Source organism: Ranitomeya variabilis, chromosome 4 (assembly GCF_051348905.1).
Source record: "Ranitomeya variabilis isolate aRanVar5 chromosome 4, aRanVar5.hap1, whole genome shotgun sequence".
In the NCBI taxonomy this organism is placed as follows: Eukaryota; Metazoa; Chordata; class Amphibia; order Anura; family Dendrobatidae; genus Ranitomeya; species Ranitomeya variabilis.
The window spans coordinates 8,640,199-8,653,192 of NC_135235.1; the positions used below are offsets into that span (position 1 = coordinate 8,640,199).

The 12,994-nt window shown below is 50.6% G+C and overlaps 1 protein-coding gene across 3 annotated transcripts in view; it reads right to left on the minus strand.

Moving 5' to 3' along the window:
• Positions 1-3,245: 3,245 nt before the first annotated feature.
• The window catches only part of LOC143769417 (pancreatic triacylglycerol lipase-like), a 77,434-nt gene continuing 67,685 nt past the window's right edge, over positions 3,246-12,994 (minus strand). For all 3 annotated transcript variants that reach the window (XM_077257917.1, XM_077257915.1, XM_077257916.1), the window contains exons 10-13: positions 8,015-8,135; positions 7,592-7,703; positions 4,126-4,293; positions 3,246-3,338 (exon numbers count right to left, since the gene is read on the minus strand). In XM_077257917.1, the coding sequence (XP_077114032.1) occupies positions 3,275-3,338; positions 4,126-4,293; positions 7,592-7,703; positions 8,015-8,135 (465 nt within the window). In that variant the 3' untranslated portion in view covers positions 3,246-3,274. The remainder of the gene's footprint in view (positions 3,339-4,125; positions 4,294-7,591; positions 7,704-8,014; positions 8,136-12,994) is intronic.

Below are 12,994 nucleotides of genomic sequence, written 5' to 3' on the forward strand. Positions count from 1 at the left end.
GAGCAAGTTCAGAGAAGAGCGACCAGAATGGTGACCGGTCTGCAAACCATGTCCTATGAGGAACAGTTACAGGATTTGGGAATGTTTCGCTGCAAAAAAAGAAGCCTAAGAGGAGACTTAATAGCTGTTTACAAATATATCAAGGGCTGTCACATTGTAGAAGGATCATCATTATTGTCATTTGCACAAGGAAAGACTAGAAGCAATGGGATGAAACTGAATGGGAAGAGGCACAGATTAGATATTAGAAAAAACTTTTTGCCAGTTAGAGTAATCAATGAGTGGAACAGGCGGCCACGAGAGGTGGTGAGTTTTCCTTCAATGGAAGTCTTCAAACAGAGGCTGGACAGACATCTGTCTGGGATGATTTAGTGAATCCTGCTTTGAGCAGGGGGTTGGACCAGATGACCCAGGAGGTCCCTTCCAACTCTATTTTTCTATGAGTCTATGATGTTATTCGGTCAAAATGTGGTGGTAATATGTGGTCTGGTCAGAGTGTGGTGGTATTTGTTTCTTGTATGTGGTATTTTTCGGTCACTATATAGTGGTAATATGTGGTCTAGTCAGGGTGTGGTGTTGTTCCTTGTATGTAGTATGTTTCGGTCACTATGTGGTGGTAATGTGGTCTGGTCATGGTGTGGCAGTATTTGTTCCTTGTGTCTGGTATTATTTCATCACTATGTGTTAATTTGTGGTCTAGTCATGGTGTAGTGGTATTTGTTCCATGTATCTGGTATTATTCGGTCACTATGCGATGGTAATATGTGGCCTGGTCATGGTGTGGCGGTATTTTGCTTTAAGTACTGACAAAGGTACATCCTTGTAGGGATTTTTCAGGCTTTTTATCTACATTGTGTGTGGCTGCTCTGCTGGGCAGTATGTTTATCTGATGTGTTTTATTTTACATCATAGTTTATCATTTGCCCTTCTCCTTCATCGTTGTTCTGCAGTTATTATCTTACTGTTGAGCATTGCGCTGGTCTAGGATTAAGATTATTTGGTGCCTGGTTTCTTGGCTGTTCCATTATTAGATTAATTTGTCCACATCCGGATTTTTCTGTGCAACTTTTGTACATTTTAAATGTTTTTAAAGGGAACCTGTCACCCCCAAAATGGAAGATGAGCTAAGCCCACCAGCATCAGGGGCTTATCTCCAGCATTCTGTAATGCATTCTGTAATGCTGTAGATAAACCCCGATGTATCCTGAAAGATGAGAAAAAGAGGTTAGATTATACTCACCCAGGGGCGATCCCGCTGCGGTCCGGTCCGATGGGCGTCGCGGTCCGGGGCCTCCTATCTTCTTAAGATCACGTCCTCTTCTTGACTTCACACTGCTGCTCCGGCGCAGGTGTACTGATCTGTCCTGTTGAGGTGCTGGGCCTCTCTGACCTTTCCCTGCACACTGCAGTACTTTGCTAAGCCCTCAACAGGACAGACAAAGTACGCCTGCACCGGAGCGTGAAGACAAGAAGAGGACGTCATCCTATGAAGATAGGAGGCCCCGGACCGCGACGCCCATCGGACCAGAACCGCAGCGGCCCCTGGGTGAGTAAAATCTGACCTCTTTTTCTCATCTTTCAGGATACATCGGGGCTTACATTCCAGAATGCTGTAGATAAGCCCCTGATGCTGGTGGGCTTAGGTCATCTTCCATTTTGGGGGTGACAGGTTCCCTTTAACTTGTTTTTTAGTTTCTTTTCTGCTTTAATCAAATTTCAGACATTTTTTTCATTATTGGTGTGCACGATGTGTTTTTCTATGAAACTTTCCTCTCCTTCTTCCCATATCTGTTTTGGCACAGAATTATTAGTACCCTTATCTTTACTTTTGTGGTGCCCACTGCACTTTATTTTACTAAATCCGTTACATTTGCCACTTGGTCATGACATGGAAAATAGTCTACTATAATTTGTGTGAAGAGCAGAACAGTTTTCTCTGGAGGTGATAGATTGATAGATTAGTTGTCCTCCGGAGTCTGGTGTAGACTCCTTGTCGACTCTGCATAAAATCACCTACCCTTAGTTTAGGGGTGCACGGCCCGCACACTGGAGGACCACGGCCCCCACACTGGACTACGGCCCCCACACTGGACCACAGCCCGCACACTGGACCACGGCCCGCACACTGGACTATGGCCCACACACTGGACCATGGCCTGCACACTGGACTATGGCCCACACACTGGACAATGGCCCGCACGCTGAAACACGGCTCGCACACTGGACCACGGCCCACACACTGGACTACGGCCCCCACACTGGACCACAGCCCGCACACTGGACCACGGCCCGCACACTGGACTATGGCCCACACACTGGACCATGGCCTGCACACTGGACAATGGCCCGCACGCTGAAACACGGCTCGCACACTGGACCACGGCCCACACACTGGACTACGGCCCCCACACTGGACTACGGCCCCCACACTGGACCACGGCTCGCACACTGGACCATAGCCCGGGCACTGGACCACAGCTCGCACACTGGACCACGGCCCCCACCCTGGACCACGGCCCCCACACTGGACCACGTCCCCCACACTGGACCACGGGTCCCACACTGGACCATGGCCCGCACACTGGACCACGGCCTGCACACTGGACCACGGCCCATACTCTGGACAATGGCCTGCACACTGGACCACGGCTCGCACACTGGACCACGGCCTGCACACTGGACCACGGCCCATACTCTGGACAATGGCCCGCACACTGGACCACGGCCTGCACACTGGACCACGGCCTGCACACTGGACCACGGCCCATACTCTGGACAATGGCCTGCACACTGGACCACGGCTCGCACACTGGACCATAGCCCGGGCAGGCACCAGGCGGCTGAGATTTCTGTACTGAGTTGGAGGGTCCGACTCCTGGCATCACTTCCAGTCTGCCGTTCCTTGGGAGGGAAGTTATGGGGTCAGCGCTGATTTCTGTGCCAGCATTGTCTTAGTAGGGGCCTGGGCCCCATCATGGCGCCATTCACTTCAGTGGAATAATGCTGCCAATAGACAGCCGATCCTGTCACTGAGCCTGCAGCAGCTCTGCCCGCCAGCCCCCTGCTTGTTCAGTGTGGACTTTGCTGTGGGGTAATCAGTGTGACCTGTTAGTAGGAATGACAATGCATTACACTGTGGCACATGGAGCCAGCAGAATTGTGAGTGCTGCTCTGGGAGTGATAAGACATCTTTGACATTTTGGTCTCTATTCTTCATATTTGGTGGAATAACTCAGCCGCAGACGTTGTGCAGATGGATCTTTATTTCTCGGAGTTAGCAGGGATTCAGGGTCTGCAGGACTTCTTCTCTGACTGTTCCGCTGCCACAGAATCTGTAACTGCAAAAGAAGATTACAAAGGGTTAAACCAGCGCAAGTCATCCGTGGCTCTCAGGACAGGAAGACCCATCGCAAAGAGCTGAGAGGTTCCTGGGGTAAGAGCTCCAGGGGACAGGATAGCGGCTTTGTAAAGGGAGTGAGGCCCGGGTGCCACATTCAGGAACATGGGAACAGAGCGGCCGCAGGGCAGCTGCAGTGCCCGGGTCTAGTGACAGCACTGTCCCAGACAGCAGAGACACTAGGTGGCCACCGCAGACCAGCCTGCAAACTGTGGGGCCAAGGAACTCCGTAGGGAGTCGTGCAAAGTATTAGGTGACATGCACAGGTGGAGAGGACAAGTCAGGGCCAAGGGCACCTGGTGGACAGACCTGATGGTTACTGTACAGGGACTCAGAGGCCAGAGCATCGTGGACCCCACCTCACCACGTGTATCTGCTGGACCTAACCCTGCTCAGACATGGCTGCCCGAAGGCTTATCTTACACCAGTTGTAAGTCTGTAATGAGGTGGTCAGAGATAGACGCTCTGAAGACTCTGGAGACCGTGAGGTCCAACCATAACAGCCGTGACCCCAAACATTCTGTCCTGGAGGATGTAGGTTGCCTATGCCCCACTGAGGCATCCAGGTGGCTGCTGACGGGTGCAGTGGACCCTGATCTCACCCCAGGGTGGGTATGGTGACTGCTCTATGCCCCACTGAGCCACCCAGGTGTCTACTAATGGGTGCAGTGGACCCTGATCTCACCCCAGGGTGGGTATGGTGACCATGGATAACAGGTTTTACTTACGTTACTCCATCTTTTCCATACTGGACGGTTGCAGATGAGGCCCCGATTGTGGGGAAGAGAGGGTTAATGACGTTATTGTTCCAGATGAATTTCACTTTGTTGAGGTTCCCAACGTCGGTCTCCACATCGATGTACCCCGTGTATGAGCTCCCTGTGTTGATGTAGCCACTGCATAGAGGAAAGTTATTATTATTATTATTATTATGTATATAGAACCATTGATTCCATGGTGCTGTACATGAGCAGGGGTTTCATACAGGGTTATAGATATCGTTTACAGTAAACAAAACTAACAATCACAGACTGATACAGAGGGGCGAGGACCCTGCCCCCGCGGACTTACATTCTAAGTATAACCTCCATCATCCAGGCCAGCCTGCAACATGGCTCCAGGTGGGCTCCATATTGGCACAGTATAGCACCACCTGGTTCTCCTTGGGTAATATATGGGCACCTTATGACACTAAATGGACCCCATGTGTCACCATCTTGGCATTACATGGGCACCATTACAACAGTGCCTGGCACGGTATGTCTCTGGGCATTACACGGACACTGTGCCACCATCTGGGCATAACATGGGCACAGCCTGGCATTACATGGGCACTGTGTGCCATCTGGGCATTACATGGGCACAGCCTGGCATTACATGGTCAGTGTGTGCCACCATCTGGGCATTACATGGGCACAGCCTGGCATTACATGGGCACTGTGTGCCACCTTCTGGGCATTACATGGGCACAGCCTGGCATTACATGGTCACTGTGCCACCATCTGGGCATTACATGGGCACAGCCTGGCATTACATAGGCACTGTGTGCCACCATCTAGGCATTACATGGGCACAGCCTGGCATTACATGGGCACTGTGTGCCACCATCTGGGCATTACATGGGCACAGCCTGGCATTACATGGGCACTGTGTGCCACCATCTGGGAATTACATGGGCACAGCCTGGCATTACATGGGCACTGTCTGCCACCATCTGGGCTTTACATGGGCACAGCCTGGCATTACATGGGCACTGTGTGCAACCATCTAGGCATTACATGGGCACAGCCTGGCCTTACATGGGCACTGTGTGCCACCATCTGGGCGTTACATGGGCACAGCCTGGCATTACATGGGCACAGCCTGGCATTACATGGGCACTGTGTGCCACCATCTGGGCATTACATGGGCACAGCCTGGCATTACATGGGTACTGTGTGCCACCATCTGAGCATTACATGGGCACAGCCTGGCATTACATGGGCACTGTGTGCCACCATCTGGACATTACATGGGCACAGCCTTGCATTACATGGGCACTGTGTGCCACCATCTGGGCATTACATGGGCACAGCCTGGCATTACATGGGCACTGTGTGCCACCATCTGGGCATTACATGGGCACAGCCTGGCATTACATGGGCACTGTGTGCCACCATCTAAGCATTACATGGGCACAGCCTGGCATTACATGGGCACTGTGTGCCACCATCTGGGCATTACATGGGCACAGCCTGGCATTACATGGGCACTGTGTGCCACCATCTGGGCATTACATGGGCACAGCCTGGCATTACATGGGCACTGTGTGCCACCATCTGGGCGTTACATGGGCACAGCCTGGCATTACATGGGCACAGCCTGGCATTAAATGGGCACTGTGTGCCACCATCTGGGCATTACATGGGCAGAGCCTGACATTACATGGGCAATGTGTGGCACCATCTGGGCATTACATGGGCACAGCCTGGCATTACATGGGCACTGTGTGCCACCATCTGGGCATTATATGGGCACAGCCTGGCATTACATGGGCACAGCCTGGCATTACATGGGCACTGCCTGGCATTACATGGGCACTGTGTGCCACCATCTGGGCATTACATGGGCACATCCTGGCATTACATGGTCACTGTGTGCCACCATCTGGGCATTACATGGGCACAGCCTGGCATTACATGGGCACAGCCTGGCATTACATGGGCACTGTGTGCCACCATCTGGGCATTACATGGGCAGAGCCTGACATTACATGGGCAATGTGTGCCACCATCTAAGCATTACATGGGCACAGCCTGGCATTACATGGGCACTGTGTGCCACCATCTGGGCATTACATGGGCACAGCCTGGCATTACATGGGCACTGTGTGCCACCATCTGGGCATTACATGGGCACAGCCTGGCATTACATGGGCACTGTGTGCCACCATCTAGGCATTACATGGGCACAGCCTGGCATTACATGGGCACTGTGTGCCACCATCTGGGCGTTACATGGGCACAGCCTGGCATTACATGGGCACAGCCTGGCATTACGTGGGCACTGTGTGCCACCATCTGGGCATTACAGGGGCACAGCCTGGCATTACATGGGCACTGTGTGCAACCATCTAGGCATTACATGGGCACAGCCTGGCATTACATGGGCACTGTGTGCCACCATCTGGGCATTACATGGGCACAGCCTGGCATTACATGGGCACTGTGTGCCACCATCTGGGCATTACATGGGCACATCCTGGCATTACATGGTCACTGTGTGCCACCATCTGGGCATTACATGGGCACAGCCTGGCATTACATGGGCACTGTGTGCCACCATCTGGGCATTACATGGGCAGAGCCTGACATTACATGGGCAATGTGTGCCACCATCTGGGCATTACATGGGCACAGCCTGGCATTACATGGGCACTGTGTGCCACCATCTGGGCATTACATGGGCACAGCCTGGCATTACATGGGCACTGTGTGCCACCATCTGGGCATTACATGGGCACAGCCTGGCATTACATGGGCACTGTGTGCCACCATCTGGGCATTACATGGGCACAGCCTGGCATTACATGGGCACTGTGTGCCACCATCTGGGCATTACATGGGCACATCCTGGCATTACATGGTCACTGTGTGCCACCATCTGGGCATTACATGGGCACAGCCTGGCATTACATGGGCACAGCCTGGCATTACATGGGCATTGTGTGCCACCATCTGGGCATTACATGGGCACAGCCTGACATTACATGGGCACTGTGTGCCACCATCTGGGCATTACATGGGCACAGCCTGGCGTTACATGGGCACTGTGTGCCACCATCTGGACATTACATGGGCACAGCCTGGCATTACATGGGCACTGTGTGCCACCATCTGGGCATTACATAGGCACAGCCTGACGTTACATGGGCACTGTGTGCCACCATCTGGGCATTACATGGGCACAGCCTGGCGTTACATGGGCACTGTGTGCCACCATCTGGACATTACATGGGCACAGCCTGGCATTACATGGGCACTGTGTGCCACCATCTGAGCATTACATGGGCACAGCCTGGCATTACATGGGCACTGTGTGCCACCATCTAGGCATTACATGGGCACAGCCTGGCATTACATGGGCACAGCCTGGCATTACATGGGCACTGTGTGCCACCATCTGGACAGGTGCAGTCTCTGTCCCTTCACGTACCTGTAGATTTGATACTGACGAGTGTTTCCATTGGGACCAAACAAGGAAACTTGGAAAAATCCCTGGACGTTCAGAGATCCGACGACCTCTATGGTGACCTTGTATCTCCAGCCTGGGGGCATCAGGAAGCCGAGCGTTATACTGTGGACCCCGCTGTAAATCTGATCATATTACATATGTCTATACATTAGTGATTGGACATTGAGGCTTCGTGACGTATCAAGGCGTCTACACTGGATACATTGTCACAACCCCTCAGCTGTGTGAGTAGAACAAGGTCAAGACGAGGTTTTTAGGGTTGGGATGTAACCAGAATGTTTCCATACACTGACAACAGAGATTTGGGAAATGGTTCACAACGGAGACACAAAATCACCAGCAAAGTTCATAGTTACATAATGGCATCGGGGAGGTGAGACTTACGAGCGAAGCTGGACATATCACCGGTGTTGAGGAAGAACTTCTGCCCGGAGGCGCCCTTGTAACTATCTGCAAAGTGTCCCATTCTTGGGCACCCCTCACTGGGGCACGGGAACCCCGAACCCTAGAACAAAGCAGAAATAAGAAACATCCCATGAAGGCTCCTGCCCCGAGATTATCTGGAGTCTCCCCCAATCTTTCCACGTTCTGATTCTGGGAGATCTGAGTGGCGGCGCGCGCTGCGTCCAGTGTGGGCACCAGGGATGTGACGCAGATGTCCCCATATCCTGGGCGATCTGGAGCTGTGACACGAGAATGTGAAAGTCAAGCGACAGCCCCCGAGAAATGCAAATCACCAGAAGTGTAAAATGTCAGCACTGAAGCAACAGGTCAGTGACCCTGGGGTCACTGATCCCCACAAGTGAATATACAGATGATATATCCAACGTTTCCACCTGACAAGGTCTTCATCAAGGTTCTCTTGTAAAAGCCGGATTTTCGGTATGAGTGCGATCTGACAAAATATCGGATCACGCGCTGACCAATGTTATTCTATGGGGCCATGCACGTGTCAGATTTTTTCCTTGGTCCAACGTGGAGTAAGGGAAAAAAAAAGTCACTGCATGCCCAAGATTGATCTGAAATTCGGATCACACTCGGCCGTGCACGTCAGTGAGTGGATGGAAAACATCAGACTTGCACTCAGATGACATCTGAGTATAGTCCATTTCCACACACTGACACTATGGAGAAGATGGAGACATTTATTTTCTCCATCTTCTAATCCAAGAGCATCAGTGCACACTATGCCGACACTGGTCAGATCACAATATGCCGACACTGATCACATCACGCTATGCTGACACTGATCAGATCACACTATGCCGACACTGATCAGATCACACTATGCCGACACTGATTAGAGCATGCTATGCCGACACTGATCAGATCACACTATGCCGACATGGATCAGATCACACTATGCCGACACTGATCAGATCACACTATGCCGACACTGATCAGATCACACTATGCCGACATGGATCAGATCACACTATGCCGACACTGATCAGATCACACTATGCCGACACTGATCAGATCACACTATGCCGACACTGATCAGATCACACTATGCTGACACTGATCAGATCACACTATGCCGACACTGATCAGATCACAATATGCCGACATGGATCAGATCACACTATGCCGACACTGATCAGATCACACTATGCCGACACTGATCAGATCACACTATGCCGACACTGATCAGATCACACTATGCTGACACTGATCAGATCACACTATGCCGACACTGGTCAGATCACAATATGCCGACACTGATCACATCACGCTATGCCGACATGGGTCAGATCACACTATGCCGACACTGATCAGATCACACTATGCTGACACTGATCAGATCACACTATGCCGACACTGATCAGATCACACCATGCCGACACTGATTAGAGCATGCTATGCCGACACTGATCAGATCACACTATGCCGACATGGATCAGATCACACTATGCCGACACTGATCAGAGCATGCTATGCCGACATGGATCAGATCACACTATGCCGACACTGATCAGATCACACTATGCCGACACTGATCAGATCACACTATGCCGACACTGATCAGATCACACTATGCCGACACTGATCAGATCACACTATGCCGACACTGATCAGATCACACTATGCCGACACTGATCAGATCACACTATGCCGACATGGATCAGATCACACTATGCCGACACTGATCAGATCACACTATGCCGACACTGATCAGATCACACTATGCTGACACTGATCAGATCACACTATGCCAACATGGGTCAGATCACACTATGCCGACACTGATCAGATCACACTATGCCGACACTGATCAGATCACACCATGCCGACACTGATTAGAGCATGCTATGCCGACACTGATCAGATCACACTATGCCGACATGGATCAGATCACACTATGCCGACACTGATCAGAGCATGCTATGCCGACACTGATCAGATCACACTATGCCGACATGGATCAGATCACACTATGCCGACACTGATCAGATCACACTATGCCGACACTGATCAGATCACACTATGCCGACACTCTGATCGCATCACACTATGCAGACACTCTGATCGCATCACACTATGCAGACACTCTGATCACATCTCACTATGCCGACACTCTGATCACATCACACTATGCCGACACTCTAATCAGATCACACTATGCCGACACTCTGATCGCATCACACTATGCAGACACTGATCAGATCACACTATGCCGACATGGATCAGATCACACTATGCCGACACTGATCAGATCACACTATGCCGACACTGATCAGATCACACTATGCCGACACTGATCAGATCACACTATGCCGACATGGATCAGATCACACTATGCCGACACTGATCAGATCACACTATGCCGACACTGATCAGATCACACTATGCCGACACTGGTCAGATCACAATATGCCGACACTGATCACATCACGTTATGCCGACACTGATCAGATCACGCTATGCCGACACTGATCAGATTACGCTATGCCGACATGGATCAGATCACACTATGCCGACACTGATCAGATCACACTATGCCGACACTGATCAGATCACACTATGCCGACACTGATCAGATCACACTATGCCGACACTGATCAGATCACACTATGCCGACACTGATCAGATCACACTATGCCGACACTGATCAGATCACACTATGCCGACACTGATCAGATCACACTATGCCGACACTGATCAGATCACACTATGCCGACACTGATCAGATCACACTATGCCGACACTGATCAGATCACACTATGCCGACACTGATCAGATCACACTATGCCGACACTGATCAGATCACACTATGCAGACACTCTGATCGCATCACACTATGCAGACACTCTGATCGCATCACACTATGCAGACACTCTGATCGCATCACACTATGCAGACACTCTGATCGCATCACACTATGCTGACACTCTGATCGCATCACACTATGCCGACACTCTGATCACATCACGCTATGCCGACACTCTAATCAGATCACACTATGCTGACACTCTGATCGCATCACACTATGCAGACACTCTGATCGCATCACACTATGCCGACACTCTGATCACATCACGCTATGCCGACATTCTAATCAGATCACACTATGCTGACACTCTGATCGCATCACACTATGCCGACACTCTGATCGCATCACACTATGCCGACACTCTGATCACATCACGCTATGCCGACACTGATCAGATCACACTATGCCGACACTCTGATCGCATCACACTATGCCGACACTCTGATCGCATCACACTATGCAGACACTCTGATCGCATCACACTATGCAGACACTCTGATCGCATCACACTATGCAGACACTCTGATCGCATCACACTATGCCGACACTCTGATCGCATCACACTATGCTGACACTCTGATCGCATCACACTATGCCGACACTCTGATCACATCACGCTATGCCGACACTCTAATCAGATCACACTATGCTGACACTGATCGCATCACACTATGCCGACACTCTGATCGTATCACACTATGCTGACACTCTGATCGCATCACACTATGCCGACACTGATCAGATCACACTATGCCGACACTCTGATCGCATCACACTATGCCGACACTCTGATCGCATCACACTATGCAGACACTCTGATCGCATCACACTATGCAGACACTCTGATCGCATCACACTATGCAGACACTCTGATCGCATCACACTATGCCGACACTCTGATCGCATCACACTATGCCGACACTCTGATCACATCACGCTATGCCGACACTCTAATCAGATCACACTATGCTGACACTGATCGCATCACACTATGCAGACACTCTGATCGCATCACACTATGCCGACACTCTGATCACATCACACTATGCCGACACTCTGATTACATCACACTATGCCGACACTCTGATCAGATCACACTATGCCGACACTCTGAACACATCACACTATGGCGGTGATTTTGAACTTCTGCGAACATCTGGACTGAAGATATTGTTAATGTTGGGAATTTCATAAAATCTTGAAGGGCTGAGGGCAACCCACAACCCGCCCCACAAGAGGTCATCACGGGCGGGGGGGGATAACTCAGGTGCTGATAAAAGGTCAAGACAAATTGTATTCTGTGATCATGTAGCGAGATAGATGTCAGTGTATGCGTGATTCCTGTTAACCAGACATTCGATCGAGGTGCTTTCGCTAGGCCGAATGATCTTTGTGATCAGCCTAGTAAGTTTCCTTCTTAATTTATTTTTAGTTCATGTAATTGTAAATGCTGTATTACTTTGTCCCTTTGTAAACTATTTTGTATATTTTTTTTATAAACATTGCCTGTCGTTCTGGATTAAATATAAAATGTAACAGTTCTGCTCCTTTTATTCTGTAACCCGCACCCCAAAGCCATCTGCTGCCAGAACCAGGCCTCCAGTCAGCCTGTATAAAAACAACTGGTGGTGGTGATTAGTTCTTGGGTTATCATGTATCTAGCAGTGACTATACCGGGATATATACACCAAACCCAACCGTGGGAATTGGAGGCGTTTATACCATACGCTCACTGTTAGCTTACCAATAACCGGCCATAGTGGAAACAGCCACAGCCTCCTCTGTTAATATTCGGTCAATGGTGTAATTATCCTGACGATAGGGGGCAACAGAGAGCTGTTCGTTACACAAAGATAACAGCGTGGGTGGTTCAGCTTTGACCCCCATGGTTGCGATCTATGACAACCGTTCTCGGCAGCACATCAATATCATGAAATGATGCAGGAGAAGAGCCAGCGTCGGTGATCATCCAGTGCCCGTAATTCTCCATCATACTGTGAGGAGGTGAACGGGCGCCGAGCAACAGGAGTGTGGTCGCCTGTCACTTGCCTAACAGTCATAGAAATGCAACATAAATGGCTCTGTGCTTC